This window comes from Leucopleurus acutus (genome assembly GCF_964270905.1).
Source record: "Leucopleurus acutus genome assembly, chromosome: 15".
NCBI classification, from domain to species: Eukaryota; Metazoa; Chordata; class Mammalia; order Artiodactyla; family Delphinidae; genus Leucopleurus; species Leucopleurus acutus.
The window spans coordinates 67,367,865-67,385,867 of NC_139157.1; the positions used below are offsets into that span (position 1 = coordinate 67,367,865).

General features: G+C 39.7%; 1 protein-coding gene across 1 annotated transcript in view; it reads left to right on the plus strand.

The window, feature by feature from the left end:
* Positions 1–1,262: 1,262 nt before the first annotated feature.
* RNGTT (RNA guanylyltransferase and 5'-phosphatase) overlaps positions 1,263–18,003 on the plus strand; it is a 218,660-nt gene continuing 201,919 nt past the window's right edge. Inside the window, exons 1-4 of the mRNA XM_082855531.1 lie at positions 1,263–1,488; positions 10,608–10,717; positions 12,299–12,402; positions 12,492–12,580. Of these exons, the coding sequence (XP_082711657.1) occupies positions 1,425–1,488; positions 10,608–10,717; positions 12,299–12,402; positions 12,492–12,580 (367 nt within the window). The 5' untranslated portion in view covers positions 1,263–1,424. The remainder of the gene's footprint in view (positions 1,489–10,607; positions 10,718–12,298; positions 12,403–12,491; positions 12,581–18,003) is intronic.

Consider the following 18,003-nt stretch of genomic DNA (forward strand, 5'->3'; position numbering starts at 1 on the left):
GAGGATCAAACATTTCACCACTCTGGGTCTGGTACCAACTTCCCCCTGCCAGCAGAGAAGAGAATTGGGCATCATTTGGGCAGATCGCTGATTTGTAAGGCAACAGTCTTGTCAGCAGAGGAGTGATACTTTCACTAAAAGGTCTCAGCAGATGTAATGGCAGGACAGACCAGGAGTGTGACCTAACTCAGGCTCTCTCAGAGAGAGAGCCATTGGGCCCTCTCTGTTTCAAGGGAGAATTCTGATCTTACTGAGAGGGTTCAGGCATTCAGGGGCTGAGCTGTCCTGTAAGTTTAAAATGCATTCTCCCAAACCTCACACTCTTGCAGTTCAAACACATCACTAATAGTTAAAGCCGAACTGCTACATTATAACTAATTTGCCAGCACCCAGCTTTATATTGAATACTTTAACTAAATTAGTCTGTTAACTACAGAAAGTCTTACTACAGTAGTTTAGAAAACACTCCCAATCGCCCCTGCTCAACAGGAAGGGAAAGACCGTTTGTTTGGTAAGGCAAGTAACACCGTCAGGTAGTGGTGCTCCACTGGGCAATTCCTGCCTTTGCAAATTACACACTTTAGTTGGTAATTTTGAGACTCCCAAATACGCTATAAAACTTTGCTCCAGAAGTGTACAAACAAAACTCATACAAAATGTTTTGAGATTAATTTCATATGTTTCATGGATCCCCAGAAGTACTCCCACAAAGAGAAATTCCTCATTCCTGGTGCTCCAATCTCTCGCTCTTAGAATTTCTCTAAAGCTTGTTCCCCTAATCCACGTCAGGAAGAACTTTCCAAATTCCCAATCAAACGCAGATCCTGCCGGGACATCAAATTTGGCCGAAAAAGGGCTATCAGGTTCTTGAGCTACGACGGCGGTGGAATGGCCCCCTTCGTCAGTAAAACAGATGCCTTTATGGAATCTGCGGACCAGTCTACGTGTGGAAAGAGGATTTGTTTCCTTTCACTCTCTGGGGTTTCCATCGGCAGCCTATGGGAAACGAATACAAGTGCGACTTCTGGTTCCCAATACTACGGCAGCTGCGCATGTGCAAAGCCGCCCTGAGAGCGCTTTGGGTCTGGGCAGGGCGGGGCGGGGCGAGGGAAGACCCGCCCCTCCCATTCGCCTTGGCCTTAACTCCTTCCTATCCGTCCGCCAGCGTCTCTTTCTTCACCTCTGACCTCGGAAAGAAGGGGGTGGGGCTTTTGGGGCGGAAGTAGCGGTGCATTGTGGGCTCGCTTAGAGTTGAGCCTGAATGGAAGTGGCGCGACGGTGCTGACATTACCGGGTCCGGGCTGTTGGGGTTCGGACACCGGCCAGGATTCGGGTACCTCGACCTCGGGAGCAGAGCGGAGCGCGAGGAGGCGGCGGCGGCGCTGCGAGTTGGTGGAGGGGGCGGCTGTGCACGGCCCCAAGACATGGCTCACAACAAGATTCCCCCGCGGTGGCTAAACTGTCCGCGGCGCGGCCAGCCGGTGGCAGGTAACCGGGACGGGGGGTGTTCGAGTCCCCGCGCACCGGCGGGTCCGGGGGTGGGCTGAGTGGGGCGCAGCTTTTCGGTAGTGGTGTTTCAGGACCGAGACGTTCTCGGTCCGATGAAGCTTCGTGGCTGAGTGTTTGGGAACCTGGACTGGAGGGAGTGGGGGCACTTCTCACTCTTCAGTAAGGCTAAATATTGCGAACGGGGAGGTAGATAGGAGCTCTGTGTGGCAGGAGCCGAGAACCCAAGAACCCAGTGGGTAATAATACTTTGAAGCTTAGTCAGGAGTTTGTAAACCTTTGAGGGTTCTCGGAAGGGGAAGGGACAAGTGTCGGTTTTGAGAGGAAGGCTAAAGGGAGGGGCAGTTCCCAGCGGTGAAATTCATCCACACTGAGAGTGGAGGTTTTTGTTATGTTTTTTAAATGATTCTTAATTGAGGACTTTTTCATCTTTGAGTTTGACACAACAGACTTTAAGGTGTACAGTTTGAAAGTGTACAGTTTGATACATTTGGACCACAGGCGCACACACACACCCTGTGAAACACAATTAAGATAGTAAACACAATCATCACCACTCCAGGTTTCCTCCTGCCCTTTGTAATCCCTCCCTCCCTCAGGCAACCAGTGATTTGCTTTCTGTCACTATAGATTTAGTTTGCATTTTGTATAATTTTTAAAATAAATGGAAACACACTCTTTTTGGGGGGGGAGGTCTCTGGCTTCTTTAACTCAGCATTATTTTTTGAGATTTTCACGCTGTGCTTGTACGTATCAATAGCCCATCTCTGTTTACTGCCGAGTAGTGTTCCACTGTATTGGATACACCAGTTTAAATTGGTTTGTCCATTCACTTGTTGATGGTCCTTTGGGTTGTTTCCAGTTTTTGGCTGTTGCATACTAACTTGCTATGAATATTCATGTGCAGTTCTTTGTAGGACATATGCTTTCATTTCCCCTGTGTAAATCTCTAGGAGAGGAATGCATCACATGGTAGGTGTAAGTTTAACCTTTTAAAAAACTGCCAGACTCTTTTCCAAGTCATAACATTTTGCATTCCCGCCATCAATTATGAGAATTCTGTTTGCTCCACATCCTCTCTAACACTTGATTTGATCAGTCTTTTTAATTTTACCCATTCTAATAGGTGCTTAGTACTATCTTACTGTGGTTTGATGTTGAGCATCTTTTCATGTGCTTCCTGGCAATTCACATATCTTCTTTTGCAAAGTGTCCAAATCTTTTGCTGATTTTTAAAATTTGGTTGTTTATTTTATTTTTGAGTTGTTAGTGTTCTTTATGTATTGTAAATACAAATCCTTTGTTGAATATATGCTTTTAAAAGTCTTTTCTCCCATCTGTGGCTTGCCTTTTCATTCTCTTAAAAGTTTCTTTTGAAGAGTTAAAGTTTTAAATTTTAACTAACTCCAACTTAATGCTTTTTCTAGAAGGTGTTTTGAAACAAAATTAAAGGATTTTGTAGTGAGCTATGCATACTTACTAATTATGTACACAGCAATAATATGTCTGCCTAGTTAATTAATTATTTTAAATTTTATTTATTTATTTATTTATTTTTGGCTGCGTTGGGTCTTTGTTGCTGCGCGCGGGCTTTCTCTAGTTGTGGCTAGTGGGGATTATTATTCTTGCAGTATGCGGGCTTCTCATTGTGGTGGCCTCTCCTGTGGCAGAGCACAGGCTCCAGGTGTGCGGGCTTCAGCAGTTGTGGCACACGGGCCCAGCAGTTGCAGCTCCAGGACTCCAGAGCACAGGCTCAGTAGTTGTGGTGAACGGGCCTAGTTGCTCTGCGGCATGTGGGATCCTCCCGGACCAGGGCTCGAACCCGTGTCCCCTGCATTGGCAGGCGGATTCTTAACTACTGCACCACAAGGGAAGTCCCAGCCTAGTTATTTTAAGTTGTTGGAAGAGAAGATTCTCTAGTCATTTTTTAATTCAGGTTTTCTGGTTCTTCTAGTTTCTCAGCTTTTCTTCACATTTTATATAAAATTCTCAGTTAATAAAGCCATATAAATGATGGATAAAAGATAATCTAAAAAAAAAAGATAATCTGAGCAAGCCTTGGGGTGAGGAAATGGTTTTCCTTAACAAAAATGAATAATTTTTTCTACGTTCTAACCATTTTTATATGATTTTCACTTGTGCTTGATAGTCATTGTACTGTCTTCAGATGAATTGATTACAATTCATCTCACTCTTCAGACATTTTGACGTTTTTTCCCTTGGCATCTCTAACTTACTGTTGAATCCTTTCTTTTTACATGTGGCCTTTTCTATGGAGTTATGAAGAAACCTCTAAACTTAGATGTCTAGCTTCTTTTTTAACCTGGAGCATGTTTCCTGGATCCTTTCATTAGTTACCTGCTGCACTGATTTGTGAGAAAAACAAAATCATAAAGAAGGTCTTGTCCCAGTGAATATTTTTTATTTGGAATTAGGAAAACAGTTTTAAAATCAGAATTTTAATATAATCTGCAGATGGCAATGACAAATATCAGAATACTGACTTTTTCCTAGATGAATGGGGCAAATGTGGTACTGACTGGGGGCGGACAGCAGCAGATAAGATGCTAAGCTCCAGGCAGCTTAATACTTCTGTAAGAAATAGAGTTGTGTGCTTTTTTTTTTCTCCCTCTCCTGGAGATGAAGGGTCAGGAATAAAAAGTTTTTCCTTTTTTGTTGTATTACAGTATTTTGACCCCCAAAACATAGACTCTTAATTACTGTGATCAGTGAGTCACTAAGCTCACCTAATCTGAGCAGTTGCGGGCCCTGAACAGAACCCCAGGCCTCCTGACAACCAAACTGAATCTTTACTGGTAATCAATTCTTTGGCTTGGCTTTGTGATCCTTACTAGAAAGTAAGGTGAATACAACATAAAATTCTTGATAAGTCTTTCTGAATTTCCCTTAAAATTTGATCTCTCTAACATATCTGTCCTAGAAGTGTTCATGACACATTGTGTATTTTAGATAATGTAGGGTTGGCAGTGTTTTATAGTGGTAGAATAAGAAATGCTAGCTATATTCTTGCAAGCGTTAGAGAAAAATAAGGAATCATTCACATTCCCAGTTTCTACCTGCTATTTTCTTCCTCTTTTTTGTTCTGATTAGAAAAGTAATTTATGCTTATTGTATAATTTCTTTGATATTTTGCATATTTAGGAAAATGTGTTATGACTGCTTAAATTTTCTCATTGTAAACATTAGGATGAATCTTATTAGTACTAGAAGTTCATAATTTTTCTGAATCAGAAAGAAGATGGTGCTAATTATAAATAGTAATTTGTCCCACGCTGAAGTCACCTTCTCTAATTAAACCAGACTTCTAGTGAGAGAGTGAGTACCTGGAGATAGGGCCAAGCTTTATTTCTGAAGAATTCTTTTTTCCTGCTTCTGAGTGATAGATTTCAGGTGAACACTTTGAAGAAAACAAACTTCTGATTATTCAACATAAAATTATTTTGTATGTACTATGTATAAAGAACCTCCTGGGAACTAACTGGGGGACTATAAATATGATTCAGTCTTATGATAATAGTGATGACTTTGAAGACATTTTACTTAGCAAATATTTGTATATACTTTGTGCTGGTTTTTGGGACTTGGGAGATGATTAAGATATAGTCCCCCACCTTAAAGAGCACACAATTCTGTGAGTAGCAAACCATCATTTTTAAACACAGTTCTGTTTTAACAAGGTCAATAATGACTCTATTATAGAATATTATGGGATACTAGAGATAATAAACCTTTTTTTCTTTTCTTTTTATTATTATTATTATTATTTTTTTCTCGGAGAGATAATAAACCTTGATGTTAGGGAAGAAGAAGGGGATCAAGAAGGCTTCCCAGAGGGAGGTATATATGAATTAACATGAATAAATAGAAGTTTGCTAGATAGAGTGTGAGTGTTGCTTTTTTGTTTTGTTTTGTTTTGTTTTTTTGCGGTACGTGGGCCTCTCACCATTGTGGCCTCTCCCACAATGGTGGGAGCACAGGTTGCGGAGCACAGGCTCCGGATGCGCAGGCTCAGCGGCCATGGCTCATGGGCCCAGCCGCTCCGCGGTATGTGGGATCTTCCCGGACCAGGGCACGAACCCGTGTCCCCTGCATCGGCAGGCGGACTCTCAACCACTGCGCCACCAGGGAAGTCCTGTTTTTTTGTTTTTTTTGAAGGTCTTCTGTTGGGATAGGATGACGGTGGAGAGATTTCAGACTGAAAGTGAGGATATGGATGTGAGGGTGGAGAGTATGAGCCAGATCGTATAAGCTTACGGTGTGATAAGGGGTTTTAATATTTATATACTTTCACAGTGCACTGGCAAACCATTGTCATTTCTTAAGCATTGGGGTCAGATGATTTGACTTCAGTTTAAAGAAGCTTACTTTGATTGCGCTGTGTTTAATGAAAGAGACAAGGGTGAAAGTGGGGAGGTTAGTTAGGAACTTGTCATGGTAGTTCAAGTGAAAGATAATGGTGATGGTTTAGAAGTAGAGTCGAAGAGTAGTAGGCTGATTTGAGAGATATTAAAGAGGGAAAATAGACGGGACTTGGTGCTGGATTTAGAATGAGATAAAGAGAGTCAAAACTTAGTCCCAAGTTTCTGCTTATGCAGTGGGATGACTGGTACCATTAGGGCTTATTGAGGGGGAAAGCAGGTTGGAAGAAGTATTAAAATCCTGATTGCTTAAATGCTGGAGAGGGTGTAGAGAAAAGGGAACCCTCTTGCACTGTTGGTGGGAATGTAAATTGATCCAGCCACTATGGAGCACAGTATGGAGGTTCCTTAAAAAACTAAAAATAGAACTACCATATGACCCAGCAGTCCCACTATTGGGCATATACCCTGACAAAACCATAATTCAAAAAGAGACATGTTCCACAATGTTCATTGCAGCAGCCTTTACAATAGCCAGGACACGGAAGCAAGCTATGTGTCCATCAGCAGATGAATGGATAAAGAAGATGTGGCCCATATATACAATGGAATGTTACTCAGCCATAAAAAGAAACAAAACTGAGTTATTTGTAGTAAGGTGGATGGACCTAGAGTCTGTCATACAGAGGGAAGTAAGTCAGAAAGAGAAAAGCAAATACCATATGCTAACACATATATATGGAATCTAAAAAAAAAAAAAGGTTCTGATGAACTTAGGGGCAGGACAGGAATAAAGGCGCAGATGTAGAGAATGGACTTGAGGACACGGGGAGGGGGAAGGGCAAGCTGGGACGAAGTGACAGAGCAGCATTGACATATATACACTACCAAATGTAAAATAGATAGCTAGTGGGAAGCAGCTGCATAGCACAGGGAGATCAGCTTGGTGCTTTGTGACTACCTAGACCGGGGGGATCAGGAGGGTGGGAGGGAGCCACAAGAGGGAGGGGATATGGGGATATATGTATACTAGCTGAATCACTTTGTTATACAGCAGAAACTAACACAGCATTGTAAAGCAATTATACTCCAGTAAAGATGTTAAAAAAAAAAAAGATCCTGATTGCTCAGGTAGATATGTTGAGTACACAGTTGGATATATGGTTTGGAATTCAAACAAGTTTGAGTTGGAGATGTACATTTAAGGATCATCGGCATAAAGACAATATTTAAAGACATGGTATTTGATTAGTCAGGGTAAGTAATGCTAGTTTCTCTGACAAACAACTCCCCAAACTCAAGGGTTCCAGTCAACATACTATGTTTATTTCTTGCTCATATCACAATACATTGTGTTTCAGGGAGCTTTCCTGGGCAACTTTTCTCCAAGTGGTGACTCTCTGGGCTCTTCCCATCTTGTGATGCGGTCCACTTAAACATATGACCTGCAGGGTTGCCATGGAAGGGGAAGAGCAGGAGTGGGTGCTCTTGGGGTGGTGTTATATCTCACTCCTGCCCATATCCCGTTGGTCAGAGTCCAGTCATAATGACCCTCACCAAATTACAAGAGAAGCTGAGAAATGTAGTCTTCCTGCGTGCCACGAAAGAGGAAAATAAATGGAGTTTGATGAACAGATAGCATTGTTTCTGCCATGGCAGTGGAAAAGACCTTTCAGGCAGAGAATGTAGAAAGAGTAGAAGACAAGGCCCAGGATGGAACCCCCCCCTTACCAAAACCTGCCCTTTAGAAGTTGGGTAGGGACTTCCCTGGTGGTCCAGTGGCTAAGACTCCATGCTCCCAGTGCAGGGGCCCCGTGTTTGATCCCTGGTCAGGGAACTAGATCCCACATGCCGCAACTAAGAGTTCGCATGCCACAGCTAAAGATCCTGCATGCCGCAACAAAGATCCTGTGTGCCACAACAAAGATCCTGTGTGCTGCAACTAAAAAAAAAAGAAAAAGAAGACAAAAGAAATTGGGTAGAGGGAACAAAGGAGTTGAGAAAGAATGACTAGAAATTGGGGGTGGTGTTAGGTGGGTGGTAGAAACTAAAGGAGTATGGTGATATGGAAGCCAAGAGAATTTTTCAAGAAGGAAGGAGTTGCCAGATGTATGAGATGCTGTGAGATGTTAAGATACTAGAAAAGTTGGTAGCAACATGGAAGGGAGGAAGAGTTGATTGATGGTCCTTGTGAGTGCAAAATGGAAAGAATCCAGAGCAGAAGGGAGGGGATTTGCCTTTAATGGGAGTAAGGACAGGGGATGAAAGAGTAAATGGACTCAGATACAGAAAGGTTTATAACTGCAAAGGTGAGGCAAGTTTCTACCTGGTGGTGGAGAGACATTGTTGAATAGCAGTTATTTCCATGGACCCTACATCCAGATCACCTGGGTTTGGATCACTGTTAGAAGTGTGACAATGGGCAAGTTACTTAATCTCTCTTGCCTCGGTTTCCTCATCTGTAAAATGGGGATAATAACGTTACATATGTTTATGTTAGGAGTAAATGAATAAATCTATGTAAAATGTTTTAAACATTGTTTGGTATGTGTTAGACATATAAAGTTGCTTCTTTCTACTTTTTCTTTTCAGTACGCTATAATACAAAGCCATCAGTTGAGAAGGGGGTAGGGGAGCTTGGTATATTTTATGAATGAGGAAAAGATGTGAAACATAGGATTGCCTTTGAGACTGATGATTATGATTTATATTGTCACCCTTCTGCTGTGCTCTGAGATTTTCTCTAGGAGCCTTGAGCTGTGTAGGTGGAGGCCCAAAGAAATCAATCAAGTCGTTGGGTTTATCGAGGTCTGGCTTTTTCTCAGGAGAGTGTGACTGAGCAGCTGGGGAGGAGCACGGAGGTTAAGGGTATGTAGAGGAAAGAGAATCGGACCTCTGAGACGACAGTGAGAAGGAGAGAGGTCTAGTGGGATGAAACTTCTAATGTACCATTATTATTTATTATGTTCATTGTTTGTGGTTTATCTTTACCTAATAGAATATAGGCTTCACGAGGGCAGGGATTTTTATGTTTGTTTTTTCTTTTCACTTATGTAGTCTGTGCACCTAGAACATAATAGGCACTCATTAAATATCTGTTAAATAAACTAAATGAAGCATAATAATCTAGGTGAGATGATGGTAGAAGTGGTGAGAAGTGGTCAGATCCTGGATATATTCTGAAGAGAGATCTGATAGGATTTGCTGATGGATTGGGTGTGGTGTGTGTAAGAAAGGGAGGGGTCAAGGATAACACCAAAGGTTTTGGCCTGAGCTACTAAAAAAATGGTGTTACCATTTGCTGAGATGGGGAAGACCATGAGAGGAGTTTGAAGATTGAGAGTTCAGATTTGGATATCAAGTCTCAGATGTCTTTTAGACATCAAGTAGAGACTAAGTCAGGTAGGCAGTTTGATATTTGATTCTCGAGTTAAGGGAGAGGTTTGGCCTGGAGATACACTTTGTCCGTCATTAGCACACCTATGGCTTTTTTTTTTCTCTTTTTGTGGTACGCGGGCCTCTCACTGCTGTGGCCTGTCCCGTTGCGGAGCACAGGCTCCGGACACGCAGGCTCAGCGGCCATGGCTCACGGGCCCAGCTGCTCCGCGGCATGTGGGATCTTCCCGGACCGGGGCACGAACCCGTGTCCCCTGCATCGGCAGGTGGACTCTCAACCACTGCGCCATCAGGGAAGCCCTACACACCGATGGCTTTTAAAGCTGTGAGACTTGATGAGACACCAAGGTAGTGAATGTAGTTAGAAAGGAGGTGCAAGGACAGAGCCCTGGGACAAAACATAGAGGGGCCAGGGAGATAAAGAGGAGCCAGTAAAGCAGGCTGAGAAGGAGAGGCCAGAGAGAGGGGAGGAAAACAGGAGGATGTAGTATCCTGGAAGCCACGTGAAAAAAGCGATTCAAGAGCTCCCTCTTGAATTAAAAAATGATCAGTTATTTGAGAACTGAGAGTTGACCATTGGACTTAGCAACATGGAGGTTACTGGTGATCTTGATTGGTTTTGTAGAAAATAAAAATAGAAAAAAATGATCTTTTTATGAATTTTGTTTAAAGCCTCTGGACAGATGTTAAGACTTCACTTAGATATTGTTTTAGGTAGATATTTATTCTTACTGATTTTATAATATAAATCAGCTAAAATAGGTGATTTTAAAAGATGACTTCCCCTGTGTTTATACGGTGATTCAGGAATAAAAAAGGCCAAAAGTCAGTCAGTTTTGCTGAAATTAGAATCACTGATACATTTGGAGTGTGATTTTGGTCAGTATGCTCCTCAGCATGATCCTTCTCCTGAGATGTAGGATAAGCTTATAAGATGGAGAAAGTTCCAATTTCATATTAAAAGAGTATGATAGGAATTTCAAAGAATTGATTTAATTTACTTCATTATCAGTTTTCTAGTTTTTTTAAGGCAATAACTTTTAAATATAGTGGTTTAGAACTTAGTCTTTGTGGAAGTTCCATTCACTGGTAATTTTTTCTTTTGCTATTATATTTGATTATCAATATCTAGAATTTATGTTGTCTTAAAAAGTTCCAAGGAGTGCCTTTTGAAAATATAGTGTAGGTTGAGAGTATTTCATGAATACTCTTTTAAATTCCATTTAAAACATTGTTAGAAAGTGATTTTGAGAATTGCTAATTATAGAGTTTTAACCTGGAACATTTTCATTATTGAAAATTATTACCTATCTTCATGTTATTTAGGAAGATTTTTACCTCTGAAGACAATGTTAGGACCAAGATATGACAGTCAAGTTGCTGAAGAAAATCGGTTCCATCCCAGTATGCTTTCAAATTATCTGAAGAGTCTGAAGGTAAGGAACAAAACATTTTTTTTTTTTTTTTTGCGGTACGTGGGCCTCTCACTGTTGTGGCCTCTCCCGTTGTGGAGCACAGGCTCCGGATGCACAGGCTCAGCGGCCATAGCTCACGGGCCCAGCTGCTCCACAGCATGTGGGATCTTCCCGGACTGGGGTACGAACCCGTGTCCACTGCATTGGTAGGCGGACTCTCAACCACTGCGCCGCCGGGGAAGCCCGAAACAAAACATTTTTGATATTGATTTAACATACTTTATCCCTTTCTTGTTCTACAGGTGGCTTTTTATTTTTTTAAAATTTATTTATTTATTTTGGGATGAATTGGGTCTTTGTTGCTGTACGTGGGCTTTCTCTAGCTGTGGCGAGCGGGGGCTACTCTTTGTTGTGGTACGTGGGCTTCTCATTGCAGTGGCTTCTCTCGTTGCGGAGCACAGGCTCTAGGCACGCGGCCTTCAGTAGTTGTGGCATACGGGCTCAGTAGTTGTGGCTTGCAGGCTCTAGAGCGCAGGCTCAGTAGTTGTGGCGCATGGGCTTAGTTGCTCCGTGGCATGTGGGATCTTCCCGGACCAGGGCTCGAACCCGTGTCCCCTGCATCGGCAGGCAGACTCTCAACCACTGCGCCACGAGGGAAGCCCGGAGTTGAATTCTTATGTAGACCAGTCTCCTTTAGGCAAACGCAACAATAGGTACTCAATAAAAGCAGTAACAACAAAAGAGAGAAAAATAACAGTTTAAAAAGTACAGGTTGTTTCTCTTGCCATTCTTCTCAGAGAGTATATACTTCAGAATGAGGTGGAAGATGTTTGGATTAACTGTTCTTTTACTTGGCTCAGTTCCAGTGTGCATATATTTCAAGGCTGAATATGATTCTGGTGGTTCAAGATTTTTCAAACCTGTGGCCCCCTAACACAAGCCAACTACTTCAGTTACTGCTCAACAGAAGAAATAATGATTTTTGTTCCAATACAGGAAGAAAAACTGGCTGAGGAATGGGAGTAAGTCTTCAATGAGATGCACAAATACGGCCATGTGTACTATTCTTTATTGATTATTTAAGGGATTTACAAGGGAATTTTGACTGTACACACTTTTTGCCCTGTGTACTCACTTGAGAATTTAACTGCCTAACATGTGCTGTAGTAATGACTGCTCGGAGTGCTGGGTTATTGTGTGCCTGGAGCTTTGGTTGGGGTGTGTTTCAGATAGCTGATATCCCTCTTCTGGCTTCTTGTCTAGTAAATCATAGGTGGAGTGACAGATGCAGAAAACTACATCAGTGTTTGCTTTTTTAGGTACACTTTTGTAATGTTGAAGTGGAGTCTGTTTTGCTTATGTTCTTGTTTCATCATTAGTTTAGGGGTTAATTTATTTTATTTAGTGCTTAAGTTCTATGTCTTGAATAAGACTTGGATAAGTGATACTTTCATTGTTATTAGTTCATTGACAGAGTGAACCTAAAATCTCCCTTAGTGTAGTTGAATGAACTGGCCTGGAATACTGCCATTTAGTCAGTTCGATTCGGTACAAATTCAGTTACCAGTAAATCTGTTCTTTTTTCTTTCATTCTTTTTTAAGGTTAAAATGGGCTTGTTGGTGGACCTGACAAATACTTCAAGATTCTATGACAGAAATGACATAGAAAAAGAAGGAATCAAATATATAAAACTTCAGTGTAAAGGGTAAGTCATGTATTAAGATTCCTTAATATTTAAACCTTCTGCTGAAATTTGTAATCTCTTCTTAAAAAAAAATGTTTTTGTATTACTAGACATGGCGAATGCCCTACAACGGAGAATACCGAGACATTTATTCGTCTATGTGAGCGGTTTAATGAAAGAAACCCGCCTGAACTTATAGGTATGTTTGGCTTCACTTTACCAATGTTGAATATTTTCTTTGTGATTGGGTTTCCATTTTCTTTTTTACAAGTAAATTGATATGGAAGTTTTGTTTTCTTTTTTAAATCATCACCAAGAAGCATTTACTAAAGTAGTAGACTAACTTTTTTTTTTTTTTTTTGCGGTACCCAGGCCTCCCACTGCTGCGGCCTCTCCTGTTGTGGAGCACAGGCTCCGGACGCGCAGGCTCAGCGGCCATGGCTCATGGGCCTAGCCGCTCCGCGGCATGTTGGATCTTCCCAGACCGGGGCACGAACCCGTGTCCCCTGCATCAGCAGGCGGACTCTCAATCACTGTGCCACCAGGGAAGCCCAATTTCCAATTTTTAATGTAATTCCAAGCAAAATCCCAATGAGACTTTGGAAAAATTACTATGAAGTTAATTTCTATTTGTTAAGTCCACTGCCTCCATTAAGTCAGTATTTATTGAGTACAGAAAACAATTGTTTGGCAAATCAAACAGGTGAAATTATGGGCAAGAAAATTTTGAAAGATAAAAAGTAACAAGGGGATTTTCCTTACCAGTTATCCAAGCGTATGGTAAAGTAATGGAAACTACAGTGGTTTCCTAGTGGTAGAGATGTTTTTCACATCAGAGAGGGAAGGTGTGATTATTCAACAGATGGTTATGAGACAATTAGCCGACTGTATAATAAAATATATTTTAGATGGATCAAATATTTTTGAAAGGACCCATAATAATATAGGAGAAATATAGGTCAGTACTTATTTAACTCTGAGGTAAGAAAGGGTATTCCAAGTTTATCGTCAAAGGCAGAATCCATAAACAGGTATTTTTTAAGCCGTATTCCTGGACCTCCTGCGTCGGAATCACCTGAGGATGTTTATTAGAAGTGCATGCTTTAGGGCCCTGTACTGGACTTGTATGATCAAAACCTCTGGGAATGAAGCCTAGGGATCTAATTGTTTTTAAAACAAGGGTCTTAGGTGATTTTTATGTACACTTAAATTTGAAAACTGCTGTCAAAAATTAAAATATCTATTCATGGTAATAGTAACAGCTGGGATTAATGAATGCTTATTATTTGCCTGGAAGACTTGGTGGGAAACAATGAATGAATGAATGAATGAATGAATGAATGAATGAATGTAATCCTCATAACAACTCGGTAATATGTGGCAGTATCCATATTTTACAGATAAGAAAACTGAATCTCAGAGAAATTAAGTATAGTTTTTCCATGGTAACACATCTGATAAGTGGTTAAGCCAGGTTTGTAATCCGGTTTCTTACTTCAAAGTCCAAATCTCTAATTACTTGCTACACTGGTTTCTAGAGTGACCACATAAAAATGAAAAATAAATTCTGTATTATAAAACACAACAGAAACAGAGCAAAAAGATATTTGACTAATTGGGAGCAATATTTGAAGCATATATGACAGATAAAAGTTAATATTCTTATATACAAAAAGATTTTATAATCCAACAGGCAAAAGAGGCATTTCTCCATAGAAAAATATGGAAAACAATGAAAATGAAATTTATAAGAAGTGAATTACAAATAGCCAAGAAACATGAAAAAAATTTTCATTCTTACTTGTTAACAAGAGATACAAATTAAAATATATGTTGTTACCTTCCCCCATCAAATTGGCAAAGATTAAAAAAGAATCATAATGTCAAGCTTTGGATAAAGTGGATGTACTTATACGTTATTAATTTGAGTGTTAATTGGTACGCCCTCTCTGGAGGGCCAATTTGGTGATATTTGTCAAGATTCTTAAAAGTGTTCACACTCTTTGACTTGTCAAGGCCACATTTAAGAATTTATTTAAAGGAAGTAGTCAGAGATGGACATAAAGATTTATGAGAAAGAAATTTAATCACATCTTCATTTGTAATTAAAAAACTGGAAACAGCTTAAACCTCTGATAGAAGCAGATCATTTATATTGTACAGTATGCAATTTATTTAACAGAAGAACAATAATATGGGACTATATGACATGGTATTGTGATATGTATATATATTTACACATTCACATGAATATATGTAACAAATACACACATATTTAGGATACAACCAGAACATAAACAGCTTAAAATAGCATTGAGACCTTTATTTGAACAATTAAAAACAACTTTTTTCATCCGAGAGAAGCCATTATAGGGGTAAAGAAGAAGAATTCAAGAAGAACTTCAAGAACACTTAACATCTGGAATCAGATATCCTGATTTCAGGAAGATTAATACTCCCAAGTCAACCCTTGTTATAAATTGTCCGGTTGTATTCTTAGAAGAACTGATGGGGAAGTTTTCTAAATTGAGTGTTTTATGGGTTATTAAAAAAAAATTATAGAACTGTGCTACAATATATGTTAATATATATTATTTGTTTTATATCACTGGTAGGGGTTCTCTTCATGAGGATTGAAGTGGAAGCATTTGCTTTGGGCCTGTCCAGTTTTGGAGCATTGTAGTGGCAATTATTTATTGTAATATTCTGAAGACAACAACAGAAACTGGTCTTAGAGCTGGTTGCTGGTAACACCTTTTCAAACAAAAAGAATAAAGAATCAAGTTTGTGTTCTTAGGATCAGAAAATATTGGTCTGCTTTTACAATATTTTAGTTGTGTTAGTATCAGAGATGGAATTTTCATCAGCCTTGCACACATTTTTGCTGAAGCATACTTGTGATCAACAGTAGACATTTGTGACATGACAAAAGTTAGACTCAGATTTATTTTCAAAGCTACTCTTTTTTTTAAATCATCATTTTACTGTCAGTACATGCAGTTAGCCTGGTTGTGGGATAATACTGTAGAGTTAGTGGAAATGAAAAGTTCTTGAAACACAGAAGCCTCAGACGTTTTCTGATGTTTAGGAAGAACTACAGCTTCATAATCCCTTATCTGAAACCTGTGGGGGTCATATGTTTCCAATTCTTACCATATGTTACCTCCCCTGGAGATAGTACCTCCTAATTTTTCTTTATTGTAGAAATTTTCCGTCATACCAAAAATAGGGAGAATAGTGAAATGACACCTCATGTATCCATCATTCAGCTTCAATAATTATCATTTTGATGTTTTTTTTTTTTTTTCATTTTTCCTCTCCTCCCCCTAACAGATTTTTTTCTGAGTATTTTAAATTAGATCACAGATACCATGTCATTTCACTTAAAGTGTTTCAGTATGCATCTCTAACTGATAAGGATTTTTGGTTTTTATATAATCACCATGCAATTGTACCAAACAGAATAATGAGAAATTCCTTAAGGTCATTAAAGCCTAGTCCATTTTCAGGTTTCCTCAATTATAGAAAAAATGCCTTTTTAAGTTAGATTTTCAAACCAGTTTCCAATAGTGTCCACATGTTGCATTTTGTTGTTATGTCTCTTAAATCTCTCTGATTCACTCTCTTTTTTAATGCTATCAGTTTGCTGGAGAAACCACATCATTTGTCCTATAAAATATTCCATTATCTGGGTCTACCTGAGTTCTTCCTCATAGTATTAGTTAACTTTTTCCTTTGTCTTCTGTATGTCCTGTAAACTGGTAGTTAAATCGAGAGGCGTACTTATATATTTTGGCAAGCATACTTCATAGTTGGTGTTGTATGGTTCCTTTCACACCACATCAGGAAGCACATAATGTCTGATGGTCCTGCTTTTAGGGGTACGAAGATGATTAAGTGGGTTCTGGTGGCACCATCTTGTTTCCTCTGTTACAGACTTTTTCATCTGTCTTTTACCTAATGATTTTATCATCCATTGATGGTTGCTGCCTTCATCCAGTATTTCATTAGGGGTTGGAAAACAGTGATTGTTTTCTGATTCTCTCTCATTTCTTCATGGATTAGCTGGAATTCTTCTTTAGTAAAGAACTATTCTCAACAATTTGATTATCCTGAAATGCAGTTTGTAATGGAAAGGCAAGTTAAGCGTCTGATTCTCTTATTTCTTAATTTCCAGAATAATGAATTGGTATCTTACCAATCTCCAGTGGTGACTGATTACTTTCTTTTCTTGGAGTATCTGTATGAACTCATGAATTTTTATATAGTTGATGTATTTAAATCAGTTGCAGTCAATATTTATTCTTATGCCCAAATTGCTCCATCCTAGGCCAATGGGAGCCCCTTCAAGTTGATTTCTGTATCCTTTTGATAGTACCCTATCAGTCTTTTTTTTTTTTAATTTATTTGGTTGCACCGGGTCTTAGTTGTGGCAGGTGGGCTCCTTAGTTGCAGCACACGGACTCAAGTTGCTCCACCGCATGTGGGATCTTCCTAGACCAGGGATCGAACTCATGTTCCCTGCATTGGCAGGCGGATTCTTTATCCACTGCGCCACCACGGAAGTCCCCCTATCAGTCTTTTTTAGAGCTTTTTTGAAATTATAATTACAAATAAGAGATTATGGAGCTATAGTGCATTTGTTTGCATGTACAGAAATAACTTGAGGATAAGAATTTTGTGGACTGGAGAAATAAAAAAGTCTGTTTTGTGTTAAAAGAGAAATGGCTGATTTCTTGGTAAATGGTGGACTACATATAATAGATGTGTAGCTTAACTAATGCCTCTAATTACTTTAGGTGTTTCTAATTATAAATACATGGGCCAGATTTGTGAATATATATTTTCCTGAGTAGCACACGTGTATTTTGGTAAAAAACATTTCTCTTGATTAAATAAAAATATTTATAATAACTTGGCACATAATAAGTTCTTTTTTTAAATTAGTTGATTGATTTATTTTTGGCTGCATTGGGTCTTTGTTGCTGCGCGTGGGCTTTCTCTAATTGCAGAGAGCAGGGGCGACTCTTCTTTGCAGTGCGCAGGCTTCTCATTGCAGTGGCTTCTCTTGTTGTGGAACGTGGGCTTTAGGTGTGTGGGCTTCAGTAGTTGTGGCTTGCGGGCTTAGTAGTTGTGGCCCATTGTATATTCTTGCCTCCTTTATCAAAGATCAGGTGACCATATGGGCATGGGTTTATCCTTGGGTTTTCTTTCCTGATCCATTGATCTATATTTCTGTTTTTGTGCCAGTACCATACAGTCTTGATTACTGTAGCTTTGTAGTATAGTCTGAAGTCAGAGAACCTGATTCCTCCAGCTCTGTTTTACTTTCTCAAGATTGCTTTGGCTATTCAGGGTCTTTTGTGTTTCCATACAAATTGTGAAATTTTTTGTTCTAGTTCTGTGAAAAATGCCATTGGTAGTTTGAGAGGGATTGCATTGAATCTGTAGATTGCTTTGGATCATATAGTCATTTTCACAGTGTTGATTCTTCCAATCCAAAAACATGGTATCTCTCTCCATTTCTCTGTATCCTTTTTAATTTCTTTCATCAGTGTCTTAGAGTTTTCTGCATACAGGTCTTTTGTCTCCTTAGGTAGGTTTATTCCTAGGTATTCTTTT